General features: G+C 40.5%; 1 protein-coding gene across 1 annotated transcript in view; it reads left to right on the top strand.

Moving 5' to 3' along the window:
• PLPPR3 (phospholipid phosphatase related 3) overlaps positions 1-10,220 on the top strand; it is a 248,832-nt gene extending 238,612 nt beyond the window's left edge. Inside the window, exons 8-9 of the mRNA XM_069767849.1 lie at positions 3,994-4,170; positions 7,251-10,220. Coding sequence (XP_069623950.1) covers positions 3,994-4,170; positions 7,251-8,354 — 1,281 coding nt within the window. The 3' untranslated portion in view covers positions 8,355-10,220. The remainder of the gene's footprint in view (positions 1-3,993; positions 4,171-7,250) is intronic.
• The last annotated feature ends 6,022 nt before the right edge of the window (positions 10,221-16,242 follow it).

Genomic DNA, 16,242 nt, shown 5'->3' with positions numbered 1-16,242 from the left:
GCGGCGTCTAAAAATCACTAAAATTGACAAATCTCCGGGCCCGGATGGGATACACCCTCGAGTACTGCAGGAATTAAGTACAGTCATTGATAGACCATTATTTTTAATCTTTAAAGACTCCATAATAACAGGGTCTGTACCACAGGACTGGCGTATAGCAAATGTGGTGCCAATATTCAAAAAGGGGACAAAAACTGAACTCGGAAATTATCGGCCAGTAAGCTTAACCTCTACTGTGGGTAAAATCCTGGAGGGCATTCTAAGGGATAATATACTGGAGTATCTGAAGAGGAATAACCTCATGACCCAGTATCAGCACGGGTTTACTAGGGACCGTTCATGTCAGACTAATTTGATCAGTTTCTATGAAGAGGTAAGTTCCGGACTGGACCAAGGGAACCCAGTGGATGTAGTGTATATGGACTTTTCAAAAGCTTTTGATATGGTGCCACACAAAAGGTTGATACATAAAATGAGAATAATGGGGATAGGGGAAAATATGTGCAAGTGGGTTGAGAGCTGACTCAGGGATAGGAAACAAAGGGTGGTTATTAATGGAGCACACTCGGACTGGGTAGCGGTTAGCAGTGGGGTACCACAGGGGTCAGTATTGGGCCCTCTTCTTTTTAACATATTTATTAATGACCTTGTAGGGGGCATTCAGAGTAGAATTTCAATATTTGCAGATGACACTAAACTCTGCAGGGTAATCAATACAGAGGAGGACAATTTTATATTACAGGATGATTTATGTAAACTAGAAGCTTGGGCTGATAAATGGCAAATGAGCTTTAATGGGGATAAATGTAAGGTCATGCACTTGGGTAGAAGTAATAAGATGTATAATTATGTGCTTAATTCTAAATCTCTGGGCAAAACCGTCATTGAAAAAGACCTGGGTGTATGGGTGGATGACAAACTCTTATTCAGTGGCCAGTGTCAGGCAGCTGCTACTAAGGCAAATAAAATAATGGGATGCATTAAAAGAGGTATAGATACTCATGAGGAGAACATCTATACAAGTCACTTGTTCGTCCACACTTAGAATACTGTGCACAGTTCTGGTCTCCGGTGTATAAGAAAGACATAGCTGAACTGGAGCGGGTGCAGAGAAGAGCGACCGCAGAGAAGAGCGACCAAGGTTATTAGAGGACTGGGGGGTCTGCAATACCAAGATAGGTTATTACACTTGGGGCTATTTAGTTTGGAAAAACGAAGACTAAGGGGTGATCTTATTTTAATGTATAAATATATGAGGGGACAGTACAAAGACTTTTCTGATTATCTTTTTAACCATAGACCTGAGACAGGGACAAGGGGGCATCCTCTGCGTTTGGAGGAAAAAAGGTTTAAGCATAATAACAGACGCGGATTCTTTACTGTAAGAGCAGTGAGACTATGGAACTCTCTGCCGTATGATGTTGTAATGAGTGATTCATTACTTAAATTTAGGAGGGGACTGGATACATTTCTGGAAAAGTATAATGTTACAGGGTATATATACTAGATTCCTTGATAGGGCGTTGATCCAGGGAACTAGTCTGATTGCCGTATGTGGAGTCGGGAAGGAATTTTTTCCCCAATGTGGAGCTTACTCTTTGCCACATGGATTTTTTTTTTTGCCTTCCTCTGGATCAACATGTTAGGGCATGCTAAGTTAGGCTATGGGTTGAACTAGATGGACTTATAGTCTTCCTTCAACCTTAATAACTATGTAACTATGTAAATAGTAACAATAATCTTTATATAGCGCCAACATATTCCACAGCTCTTTACGGTTTAACAGTTTCAAACACAACAGTCATAGGTAACAACGTTAACAATACAATAATTAAAGCAAAATAAGACGACCTTGCTCGTGAGAGCTTTCAATCTACAATGAGGTGGGGGAGATACAAAGTACAGGTGTGTATTTACAATGATGGATTTACAATGATGGTCCAGCCATCTTCAGGGGGTGGGGGATAGATGGAGATAGTGAATGGGCTACACACACACACAAACATAAAATGACTTTGATTACTGAATGTGATAGGCCGCTCTGAACAAATGTGTTTTGAGGGAGCGCCTAAAACTATGCAAATTGTGGATGGTCCTAATATCTTGGGGTAGAGCATTCCAGAGGATTGGCGCAGCACGGGAGAAGTCTTGGAGTCGGGAGTTGGAGGTACGGATTAGTACAGAGGTTAGGCTAGAAATCTAACCACAATAAAACCCTGCATCCTTTTTTTTTCCTTTCCCTCCCCCCTCTCTCTTCTCTGATCCAGGGTTTTATTGTGGTTAGATTTCTAGCTGGCCTCATATCTGAGTCTGTGTCTGTACGGCTGTTTCCGTCGCACATGTGTGCTATCAGGTTTGATTACACATTTCTCTGTTTAAACAAGGGGATGAGGTGCATGCCGACATCTCCCCTGATGAAGCCCTATCAGTGAGGGCGATACGCGTGGGGCTGCATTGGCCCTGGTCCATTTTGCTTCTTTGCCTGGGGTCCTCCTGGTTTGTGCATTTTGCGCTTTAGGTAATTCAGTCTTATGGTCTCCTGGGACGCTTAATGCTCTTATTTGCTATATGATTCACCCCTTGCCATTTTTATGGTTTTTGGGGATCTATATAAGAGTTATGTTGCCATTTAGGTAGGCTATTGAGCATGCTGTTGCTAGCCCCATGAGCCAGTAGGTATAGAGGTAGGTTTTCAAGCATTATATATTATTATACTTCATATGTATAGTTGTTAATATGTACAAATATTGGATATGGACAAGGTGTTCTTTGCTGTTTTTAAATATGTTTTAAATTGTGTGGTGTGCCAATAAAAAACCTCTTTTTTTCTATATATGGTTTATTGTTACTTATATATTCATGTATGTGGTGTGCATAATTGGAGTGGTGCTGTTCTTAAGCTGGGGGGTTATGATGGTGCCACCCACAGGGAGGGAATTGTCAGATTTAGGGAGGTTAGTAGATGGTGGGAGCAGAAGAAGTTCAGTTTTGGAGAGGTTGAGTTTCAGATAGAGAGCGGACATGATGTTGGAGACTGCAGACAGTCAGTGGCGTTCTGTAGTACAACGGGGGTAAGGTCAGGGGAGGATGTGTATAGTTGTGTGTCATCAGCGTAAAGATGGTACTGAAAGCCAAATCTGCTGATGGTCTGTCCCATTGGGGCCATGTAGATCAAGACATTACATTGGTGGGGGAGTGGACAGAGTTCTGATTATGGATATAGTGTATTGTTTTTCTGTGATGCCTTATCTAAGCCACCAGCAGGACAAAAGAGTTGTCATCTGACATTAATTTACATCCCCTTCCATGAGAAAACCCCATCCCAAGGGGAAACTGAAAATAAACTTGCAAAAAACATTTGCAAATATTTTTATGTAAACAGTTTTAAAAAAACCACAATCAAAATTTAGAAAGGATCCCTTTAATTGAGTTGGGCATTTTCCATGTTTATTGTCACTTCCTTGAAGAGAAGGGATGGAGCACTGCTACTCAGCATGGACCTGTAGTTGTTGCATAGCAAGAAATGTCTGCAACAAAAACAAGAACTTTTGTAAGGATTTTTGCTTAGTAAATATCTTGCACGCTTATGATGCTGCCAGAACTACTGTATCTGAATGCTACATTAACCCTTGTAAGAGCAGCAGACAGCAATGCCCAACACTATCCAATGCATGTGCAACATGCTGTGTTCACTGTGGGTGCACACGGTCTACTGACAATATATTTTACTGATGTACAGGCTTGACGTAAAAAGTGCCAGACTTGTTACATGAGCATTTAAACATTTTCCGCTGATTCATACACATCACACGAGACCTAGCGTGCAGGTTTTCAGGCTTCACTGATCTGTAACTAGTGTTTGTTTTAAAGACCATATCCAATAAAGCTAAGTTTATCTTCAGCAAAAAAAATAAAGCTAAATTGATATGAAAACCAATCATCTTTATGTCTTATGTTGTACTGTAGCTATTAATGGTATAATATATCTTGTAGGCTTATCATGCTGTGGGTAATTTTCGGGCATCCTCAGAGGACACTTCTCCAAAGACTGCCAGCAAGGATCCTCTGCGTGCTTTAACTCATCGCGGACATGAGTCTGTGTACCAAAATAAATCTACAAGCAACGATGAACTCACTCCTCATCCTCGAACCCAGGCAACTCAGCGTCAGGTTTGTGAAATACACCTCATTGATAGCTAAGTGTAAATTACATTTGTATTCTTAATACTAAAAAAAAACAAATGTGGAGTACGTAGTATGTAATACATTGACAAAAAGACAAAAAGATCACTCCAAACAGAGTGATCTATTTCATGTATTTATTTATTTTAATGTTGATGATTATGGCTTACAGCCAATGAAAACCCAATAGTCATTAACTCAGTAAATTAGAATAATTCACAAAAAACACCTACAAAGGCTTCCTTATCGTTTAAACAGGTCCTTTAGTCTGTTTCAGTGGGCTCCACAATCATGGGGAAGACTGCTGACTTGACAGATGTCCAGAAGGCAGTCATTGACACACTCCACAAGGAGGGTAAGCCACAAAAGGACTTTGCTAAAGAAGCTGGCTGTTCACAGAGTGCTGTATGCAAGCATATTAATGGAGAGTTGAGTAGAAGGAAAAAGTGTGGAAGAAAAAGGTGAACAAGCAACAGGGATAACTGCAGCCTTGAAAGGATTAAGAAAAGGCCATTAAAAAACTTGGGGGAGATTCACAAGGAGTGGACTGCTGCCGGAGTCATTGCTTCAAGAGCCACCACACACAGACGTATCTAAGACATGGGCTACAAGTGTCGCATTCCTTGTCTTAAGTCACTCATGACCAATAGACAACGCCAGAAGCCTCTTACCTGGGCCAAAGAGAAAAAGAACTGGACTGTTGCTCAGTGGCCCAAGGTGTTGTTTTCAGATGAAAGTCAATTTTACATTTCATTTGGAAATCAAGGTCCCAGAGTCTGCAGGAAGAGTGGAGAGGCCACAATCCAAGCTGCTTGAGGTCTAGTGTGAAGTTTCCACAATCGGTGATTGGTTGGGGAGCCATGTCATGAGCTGGTATACGTCCACTGTATTTTACCAAGACCAAAGTCAGCGCAGCCATCTACTAGGAAATTTTAGAGAACTTCATGCTTTACTCTGCTGAAAAGCTTTTTGGAGATGGAAATTTCATTCTCCAGCAGGACTTGGCACCTGTCCACACTGCCAAAAGTAACCATACCTGGTTTAAAAACAACAGTATCACTGTGATTGATTGCCCAGCAAACTCGCCTGACCTTAACCACATGGGGGTATTGTCAAGAGGAATAATAATAATAATTTTTATTTCTATAGCGCCAACATATTACGCAGCACTTTACATTTTAAAGTTGACTTGTACAAACAATAAAAGACAGTACATCATAAAAATAATCACATAAACAATACATACCAAGAGAAATCAGGGCCCTGCTCGCAAGCTTACAATCAGTCAGGAATTAGGGGAGACACAAAAGATGGATGGTAACAATTGCTTGTATTGTACGAACCAGCCATAATGTAAGAAATCGGGTGTTTAAAACTGCATGAATCTGTTATCAGCCAGAATATGTAAAAGTACAGACACAGAGGGCTATTCAATGCATAAAGCGTGTGAGAACATGATACAAGGAACCTGATTATGGTAAAAATTTTGAATACGCAACACATGGATAGTTAAATAAATGTGTTGAGACGGTAGGCCAGTCTGAAGAAATACGTTTTTAGGGCACGCTGAAAACTGTAGGTATTGGTGATTAATTGAATTATCCTGGGTGGTGCATTCCAAAGAATTAGCGCAACACGTGAGAAGTCTTGGAGATGGGAGTGGGAGATTCTGATTATTGAGGATGTTAATCTCAGGTCATTAGCAGAGCGGAGGGCACGGGTACGGTGGTAGACTAAGAAGAGGGAGGAGATGTAGGGTGGTGCTGAACCATGGAGCACTTTGCCTGTTAGAGTGATAAGTTTATATTGATTTTTGGAGTGGAAGGGTAACCAGTGCAATGACTGGCACAAGGTAGAGGCATCGGACACCAGACCCAACAAGGCAGATGAGCTGCTATCAAAACAACCTGGGCTTCCATAACACCTCAGCAGTCTTCAGGCCACGCTTGTTATGATCCGGTGACCTTGGAGCAGCATGAGAACTTTCACTGGAGAAGGTGGTCACTATACTGACCGCAATCCTGAACTTAACACCGCAACTAGAAGTAGCCGTGGAGTGTACCTAACAATCCTAGACACCTCGTCACAGCCGTAGGACTAAATACCCCTAAAGATGGAAATAGGAATACTATCTTGCCTCAGAGCAGATCCCCAAAGGATAGACAGCCCCCCACAAATATTGGCGGTGAGTCGGAGAGGAAAAAACATACACAGGCAGAAAAACAGGATTTAGCGCAGGAGGCCACTCTAGCTAAATAGGACAGGCTAGGACAGAGTTCTGTGCGGTCAGTATTAAAATCCTTCAAAAATATCCACAGCAGAATATACAAAAACTTCCTACATCTAACTAAAGATGTAGGAGCGTATATCTGCAACTCCAGCGAATCCTACAATCAGAGCAGGAATACAAACAAAAACAAGCACACAGCAGTGTGCCACAGACACAAAAAAACAAACACTTATCTTTGCTGAATTTGGCAGCTAAGCAGGAGAAGCCAGAAAGTGATCCAACACTTCACAAGGAACATTGACAACTGGCAAGGGCTAATGAATCCTGCACACCTAAATATCCCAGTCAGAATCGTAATCAGCAGATACACCTGGCCAGGACTGCGACTCAGAGACAACTGCATTCCCACCTACAACCACTGGAGGGAACCCAAGAGCAGAATTCACAACACATGCTGCATTCATGCAGTAAATTATGCCAAAGGAGCCCAGACCAAGTACTGAGTGCACTTACTGAACATACATTTCAGTAGGCCAACATTTTGGATTTTAAAATCATTTTTCAAACTGGTTTTATAAAGTATTCTAATTCACTGAGATAATGACTTTTGGGTTTTCATTGCCTGTAAGCCATAATCATCAGCATTAACAGAAATAAACACTTGAAATAGATCACTCTGCAATGACGCTATATAATATATGAGTTTCACTTTTTGTATTGAAGAACTGAAATAAATTAACTTTTTGATGATATTCTAATTTTGTGAGAAGCACCTGTATTATGTTGGCATATGTTAACTGTATTTATTAATCACTTGTTTGTTTTATTTCCCTGGAAGGTTCAACGTGAGAAAAATTCTCTGGGTAGTCTGAAACGTGCCAGTGTCGATGTTGATTTACTAGCCCCCAGAAGTCCAATGGGTAAAGAAAATATGGTAACTTTTAGTAATACTCTCCCACGAGTTAGCACTCCATCTATGGAGGATACGTCTCGCCGCCACATGACCATACATGTGCCTGCTGAAGGATCACGTCCACCACGAGCCCCAGGAGTTGAATGGAAGCCAAAGCCTATGGAAGGACGCAGCCTTACACTTGGGGAGGAAGTGGCATTAGCACAGGCTCATCGGCGGGCAGCATCTGAAACTTCTGGTATTATTCTTGATGAACCAGATCCTGACAGAGCGCCACCATCACTTTATCCCACAGTGCAGGCTAGGACAACAGGACCAAGGGTACTAATCCAACCAAGGCCTGCAGCTCCACCACTTCTACACATACCTGAAGAAAACCAAACTGGTTCACCCAAGGGCAGTTCTGCTATCAGAGCAAAGTGGATGATGATGGCAGAGAAAGGAGGAGCACCTAGAGCTGCAACAAATGCCCCGAGGCTTATGCAGGTTATTGCAATGTCCAAGCAACAACAGCAGGGAACAACATTGGTGTCTAGCACATCTAAACACTCTGAAACCTCTTCATCCTCTACAACCAGCAGCTCTGATTCATCACAATACCGCTCACCCTCAGAAAGGGATAGTTCAAGTATTGTCACAATTGATGCCCACGCACCGCATCACCCAGTAGTCCATCTCTCTTCAGGGAATGGCCCATGGGAATGGAAAGCTGCACAGAAGGCTGGTGAAACCCATGAAACAGGTACATATGATATCAGTAAAGACTATCGTGGCTACAGGACACCAAAGGGTGCTGGTGTGTCTCCAGGTTCCTCAATTAGTGACCTTGAACCTGATTCAGAACCACGATGTGGACCAACGGTCAATGTTGCTGGAGGCGTGCCAACTCCTTTAATAGCTGAGACTGTTGGCATTCCTTCAAGCCGAGAAGCTAGCCTCAGGAGAAAACCCCAAGCAGAAAGGGAGGGAAGTGAAGAAGTTGAGGAACCTTTTTATAAGAAGCTTCAGAACCAGAGGTTCAAGGAATGATAAATCACAAGGCTGTGGGTTAGCAAAGTTGTAAATATATCGGCATGTTTAACACAGAAGTGACAAGAAGGAAAGAAAACTGCAGCATATCACTGCCCAAAAAGCATGAAAATACTTCAGGACAAAAGTCTTGAAAAATCACAGAAAGCATTTTTTTATTTTGGAAGTCACTTCATATAAAATAATCCTACAGCAGTGATGTATTCAGTTGCCTTTCAAATTTGTACAGATCGGTATAATGACTGGAAACAAGCAGGATTTTTATTTAACAGGATAATAAAAAAAAGTATGAAATATTCTTAAAACATTCACATATACACTCTATAATGGTGTCCACACTTTGACAATACTGTCTCTAGCACCTTGGGAAACACTTTTTTCTTCTGCTAGAAACTGCTCAGGAAGTGAGCGCGCAATGGAAAATGTCATGCTCTGCTTGTTTTTCAAAATGAGCTTTCCTATGCGAGTGAAGGGCGTTTTACTCCGACAGCAGTCAACAAGGGAAATATTTCTGAAGAAAGATTTCAGCATTGAGAAAGCATAGACTACTACTGAGCAATGGTGTAACAATTGTATAATATGCGGCCACTGTGAGGAAACTGTGCTATGAGAAGTAAGACGCAATAAGTCCAACTATAGTAACATTTTAACACAGCACTCAAATATATGAAATCTGTTATGTCTGATTTTTGAGGTACAAATTGTCTTTCATGGTAGTAGATACTAAGAATACAAAATGTAAACTATACATTAAAAGGAACCTGATAGCAGTATCTTGCGAAGCTCACGGCAGCATGATGTAGGGACAAAGACCTTGATTCCAGTGATGTATCACTTAGATTACTGGGTGCCGCAGTTGTGATAGAATCACAGTTTTCCCTGTGGCAGATCTAGCAGAGCTCTGTTTGTTGAGCCCTGTGTAACCCTGCCCACACCCTTGATTGGCAGTTTTCTGTGTACATTGTATTTTGACAGAAAGCTTCTAATTAGTGTTGGGTGCAGGGGGTGGACTAGCAAGCACATATGCTGTTTGTTTTGTAATGATAATCTCCTGCCCATAAAGCACTGATTGTATTGAAACAGCACCACACAGATCAGTAAGTGACACATTGCTGGAATCAAGGCCTCTTGCCCTACATATGGTGCTCTCAGATTTCTTACCAAAAACCTGCTGGCAGATTCTTTTTAAAGGAGTTGTCCAATACTTACATACTGATAACCCATCCTCAGGATCTGACATCAATCTCAGATGGGTCAAGGACCGACACCCCCCACTGATCACTTGTTTTCAGCTACAGCAATGGTCAGCTGTAAACAGTGAACAGAGCAGAGCTGTGTAGTGGCTGTTGCCAAAAAGTGCAGCTCTGCTTCTGTTCACTTCTATTGAAGCTAAACTGTAGTTGTCCGCGTGAGCTGAGCTCTGCTGTCCTGTTCCAGCACTGTTCACCGGTTAAATCTGGCCACTGCTGTAGCTGAAAATAGCAGATTGTGGAGGTGCTGGGTTTCATGACTTTCCTTAAGGACAGTTCATTGATATCACATGTTTGGACAATCCCTTTAACTTTAGAAATGAAGACATCACTTAGAAGGTATGGAAGGCATGTTCTTCTAGAATGCATGGTATGCCTGCTGGAAAGAGAAAAGTCTTCAAGTCTAGTGAGTTATATAGCATGCCCACGTGATGTGCGAGGTATTCCGCTAGGGTGGAGGCATTCACACTCATGTTTTAAGGATTTACAATATCTTATCTTGACTTACTGGCAGAGGGAAATTCAGTTCCAAGCAATTCCACTGGAGGTGTTCAGAAACTATAGCTGCCTTGCTGCAGTAGTATCTCACAAAGCCCCAGGCCACAGTCATGGAGAATCCTGCTAGTGTATTGCTGGAGGCATACTTTGGTTAATATATAGATACTATAAAAAGCCATACATATTGCTTCAATATAGCACAATTTTCTACAGGAGGACTACTTTATTGTAGCAGGGATTTTAGATATCTTGAAAGATATCGCTTCCCAAAATATACAATTTTCCTACTATCTAGTATATCTTTGATGTTACATGTGCTAGTGTTTTTATTGGGTGTTATGATCTGCTAGTTATCATGTAATAACTGTACAAGCACTTTCTTTTTTGTGAAAAAAGATTGCTCATATAACATGCTGTCAACATTTAGTCCAAGGGTGCATAATATTAATATGTGGCCGTCATGCCATTTTGTGCAGCCCCCAACTATTTGGTGTCAGAAATGCTTGTCTGTGCGTGGCTATTTGAATGTAATTTCCATATCAGAGGAAAGCAGGGTGCCACAGAGATATCTCTGAGTCCTCCATACATTTTAGGAGAATGGGCTGTCTGCACCCCTCTTTGTAACGCCAGAAAGATGTACGGTATATGAGTTACAGGTGGCCACCCATGCTTGTGACGCTGTAATTTATGACATTTATGTTTACAGTGGGAAGAGCCAGATTCACCTATGGCCTTCCCTTCTCCTAAGTGCTATCTGTGGGGAGACGGGGCCCCTAATTTTCCTATAGGCGTAGGCTCCTCTTTCTGGCCCTCTAGATCAGAAATTTATGGCACATCATTTTGATATACCAGAAATGTCTCAGATGGTAATACCCCTCTAAGTTATTGAGGCCATTGTGGGTGATACAACATGACAATATGGCCCTCAAACCCAAGAAGATTTTGAAACCCTGGTCTAAACCCTATGAAACATAGCACTGATCTGTAGCCAAACCTGATTAGAGATCCCCCTGACCTGTAACATCCTGCTATGCAAGCGTTTATATGTTCAAAACTGGATTTTGTGTAAAATGGAAACTCCTTGCTTAAGGTTTAAAGCATTTTAGACTTTTGTTGTTAAAGACAGTAATATCATGGTATTATCATTATTTCAAACAGTTAATATTGAAGCAATGTCTTCTTACCTTTATTCTCTTTATTTCTGGTGTATTTTTAGTCTTTGGTGGACCTAATGTGGCTAATTGGCACACAACTTTGTTAGCAAACCTCTGTCAATAACGGCTCAATGAGCCAAAGTTGAGTAATTGTGACTTCCACAACTGTCCCACAGCCTGAAACTATCAGAAACATACTCACATTTCATAAATGTTCCCCAATATGTTAATATGTTAATATTACTAGCCTTGTTAATTAATCAAATCAACAAATATTGAAAAATATACAGTTGTGCTCAAAAGTTTACATACCCCTGCAGAATTTTTGCTTTCTTGGCCTTTTGGTGTTATCATTCATATTCTCTGAAAAAAGGCCAAGAAAGCAAAAATTCTGCAGTGGTATGTAAACTTTTGAGCACAACTATATATATATATATATATATATATATATATATATATATATATATATATATGCACATAGTGCTCTATGCACTGTGAGAGAGTATCCCAACTTCACAAATTCAGAAGATGAACAAAATGGCCTAGGAGAGGTGAACAGTATGGATACCGAGGACTTTTTAGCTGTAGCCAGACAATTACTTGGGTGAAGTAACAACTTTGAAGGCTGTTCTGATCATAAGATGGCTATTAGGAATATTGCATTTATTGTAATATTCACTAATACTCTTTTCCCTCGTTATGATCTATGGTCTACAGGTCTCTATTGTTTACATGGATAGAAGTTATAGCAAACTACTGATCTTGATTTCTCCAAATCATGGTCTTCATTGGAAGAACTTGTTCTCACAAGTTTTCTAATAAGTGTGTTATGTAAGGGCTTATTTAGACCTCAGTTTTATTGTCTATGAGACTGTTCACATGTATGTTTATTCTTGTACCTAATCATGGAGACATGAGAAATTTTGATCCCTCTCCTATCAAACTTGTCAATTCAAGTCTAGAGGACCCTGAAAAACTAAACAGCGCTTTTTTTTTTTTCATCCGAAAAAAACTGATGAAACTCTGACCAAACTCTGATGGTAAAAGCACTGATGAAACTTTGTGGGTTTTTTGTTGTTTTTTTTTTACGTGCGAGAAAAATCACTGATGTCTGAATTAGGCTTTATGAGTTCTGTAAATGTAGTTTTGTAAGCCTCCTTTGGTACTGCCTCATAAAGCAAATGAGTGATGGTCAGCAAAGAAAAAGAAATCTCGGCAAAATCACGAAATCAAACTGGTTAGCTACTATATGTTCATTGTCACAGAGATGTTGGCACATACTAATATATGTGTTACAGTTTTTCCTTTTGCACGTGTTCATGCAGCCTTTCACAAACACTATACAGTACTGTCCGCAACATGGCTGCTCATGTAGGAGCATGTGACCAGTGCTGTCCTTCCGCCTCCTAAAATTGGTCAACAGATTTCCAATGTAAAGTGCTTTGCAATTGGAGGAGATGGATGAACAGGGCTAGTCAGGTGCTTCTCCATCACCAGTCATTTTGTGAGCAGGAAAGCTGAGAGTAATGCTGCACTAACAAATGCAACAACCTCTTACAGGGATGGTCTGAAACTAAAATTTACTATAATCCTATCTTTAATGACTATCTATTTAATGTCATAATATAATCTCTTTTCTACTATACTTTAATTAAAAAGTTTCTACTGTTCCCTCACTACTCTCTCTGTTTTGTTGATTTATTTTTTTACTTCGTCCTTTTGATTACACTTTTTAGAGAATCCCATTGCATGCTGGGATAGGCAAACGAGTCATCATCCCTCTCTGAAACGTCATCAGTGACATCCGTTTCAGGGGTTGGGCTAGTTCCTGCTCTATTGAGCATGTGTCAGCTGTCAATTTTGATGTATGCTCAGTAGGTTCTTGTCTCTGTGAAATTTGCACATTGACAGTTTGCTCCCTCATCGATTCTGATCCGAAGTAACGAGCAGACAAAAGAACACATTATCAATGCTCATTGTAAGAAAAATACATGCTTTTCCTGCATGCTGGGTATTCTTCTTACAGTGACAGTGCTTTCTCTTTCTGGCTCACTACTTCTGATCACAGCCAGCGAGAGAGCGCACTGTCATTGTGCATATTCCAGAGTGACAAGATCCTACTGAGCATACATTAGAATTGACAACTGACACATGCTCAGTAGAGCAGGGACTAGCCCAGCCCCTGAAATAGATGTCACTGATGACACTTTGTTTCAGGGAGGGGGTAGGGCTTATTCCCCGCTGATGACAACTTGTTTGACTATCCCTGCTTGCACGTAGATTCTCAAACAAAGCATCATCAAAGAGGAAGTAGTATAAAAAAAACCATAAATAAAGGAGTTAGTGTAGTGAGGGAAGGTAGGGACTTATTCATTAAAGTTCTTTAGAAAAAAAGATTAGATTATGATGACATTAAATAGACATGTAGAGTTTAAATACATTTGTTTTGAACTACTCCTTTATTACTTAAATATTAGTAAGTCCCATAATACATTTCTTAAAGTAAACATAAATTGGACAACACATTAAAACCTAAAAAATAAATCAGAGGTCTGTTACTGGCTCATTCAGCAAAGTTTGTATCCTGCAATTGTGTTCTATAGGATGGAATGCACATAGTCTAGCACTTGTGTATACTGCCATCTAGTGTGGCATTGACACAAGAATTCCAAGCACCTGCATTTTCTTTTTTTATTAAAAATCACACTGTATTAAATATAATCATCAGAAGTAAAGGGGCATTCCTGTCCAGTGTTGATTGATATAAAATGACTTTATCAAGGTTTTTGTGTTGTTGACGTGTAATTTGGCAGCGGCTGAGACACATATCTGTATCACACAGAGTGCAGCTACTGAAGAACACATGTCAATATCAGTGGTCGATAAAAGAGAAGAAACATCCTACTTTTACTACTTCTGCAGGAAGAAATAAGCAGTGCCTTTGCATAACTCATCCCTGTATATCTGTATGCTCACCAGGTTCTGACATCAGAATGGGAGGTTATACAATTACCTATACACATATGAGTGAAAAGTTTCCATTGACATGTATTATGGAAGGATTAGCCTTCAGGTCTTTGAATACTATGGACAATAGATTTTTAGTTTCCCTTCAGCACTGAAACAACTTGAAGGTTTATTGACAGTTCTATATGGCAAATATAAAATGAGATAAAAATACGCATGGGCATTTTATAGGAAAAAAGAGACCCCAACCAGCGAAGTCTATGCCTAAATGCTGCCATACAATGCTACAAACACCGCCATTTAGTTGCCAGATCAGAGTGTTAAGGTACCGTCACACTGACCAACTTCACAACGATATCGCTAACGATCCATGACGTTGCAGCGTCCTGGCTAGTGTTGAGTCCTCTTCCGTCCCTGGCTTCCTGGATTGAGGAATCCAAGTAAATGACACGCAGCACAAAGGTTGTGTGTTCATAAACAGGGGTAGCCCCGGAGCACGCCTGCCTCACTGGGCGCTGCCCCTTCTTTATATAGTAAGAAGTTAGGCATTTACAGACATGCGCACAAGCGCTCATATTTCATAATCACTTACAAAGCAAATCTATACTAGTGAAAAGTTACAATATCTGGTATGTGGGTGAAAGGCTACAATATCAAGGAGAAATGCGCGCGTGATTACTTCTATAAAAGGAAATGTCAAGTTTGCTGTGCAGAAGCAGATTTCATCTGGGAGACAAAATGGATCCTTTGGTTCAGTCTGGTCTCCACAATTCCCCCCTTTGACATATTCTTTTATTATTTGTCATAAATTTTTGCATGAAGCTTGTGCATTTTCTTCTTTATGCGGCAGTATACTAAAATATAAAAGAAAATTAGTACGGCAATAATAAACTTTATACTCTTGCATCTATTACACAAAATTTATTTGTGCATACTGAGATACCCTTGAGTACAATCTTGAATAACACATATATGATTACAATAATCATAACTATATGTATTATGCTCTGCATAATCCCGGCAACCCACCCACCGATCCCTCTGAACCAGTTGGCTGGGTTAAGAAAAGAAAAGGTATCTGACCACCAGCTATCCTTATTCTGGTCATTGTCTTTGTCATACTGATCTCTGAGTCGTTGTACGTCCTTTAATTTAAATGTCATACTCATAGTACTATTCGGGTCTATATAATGACAGCAGGTGGGTCCAATGATTTGACACATACCCCCTTGTGAGGCAGTTAGGTAATCCAATACCAGGGTATGTTGGTTGACGACTATTATAAGCTGATTCTGTACAGCTATACTAGTGTTTAGTATATCCAATATATCCCAGATCTGATCATCTAGATAATCCGTGGCTCTAACTAATTTATCCCACATCTGTGTTAACATAGGATAAATAAAAATGGTACTAGCAATTTTGTTGGGAATTCCCATTTGTACTATATGTGGCCTCCCCGAGGGACGTGGTGAGTTATCTGCAGCTCTTTTATATAGTGTGTGCTTGGGTACGGCTTGCATATTCACTTGTTTATTTGAAATTATGAAAGTAGCTGGGGTTAGGCGTCCTAATGTACAAGTACCCTTTATACCTACGGGAAGCCATTTATATGCTCCTTCTCCGCATATCCAAAATGTACCCTCAGGCAGATCCCATAGAGCTGAGTGCTGCAATACCAATCTGTGAGCCAAATCCACAAAACTAGATACATTTTGAAGCATACACCAAGAGGGTTTTTGTCCCAAGGGGCTACAGTACCCGGCTGCGGGATTCCCACATACATGCATTCCGTTGACATACTCATTGGATTCATTACAAACCAGGTTCCCCGGCTTACTTGTACAACTGTTATCATCACCTTGGGGGAACAACTCAGAATGTTCCCATTTTCTATTATGTATGTATCTTTCCAATACTACAGGTTTGAAAGCATCAGAGGGAGGGGCGGTTGTACTGAAACTGAGCTGTAGATTTTCTGTGGGGACCTGTCCTAAATTAGTTAATCCAGTCTTATTC

The sequence above is a fragment of the Ranitomeya imitator genome, chromosome 1, assembly GCF_032444005.1.
Source record: "Ranitomeya imitator isolate aRanImi1 chromosome 1, aRanImi1.pri, whole genome shotgun sequence".
NCBI lineage: Eukaryota > Metazoa > Chordata > Amphibia > Anura > Dendrobatidae > Ranitomeya > Ranitomeya imitator.
Note: the sequence above shows the minus strand (reverse complement) of the source record. Positions and strands in the feature narration are given on the sequence as shown.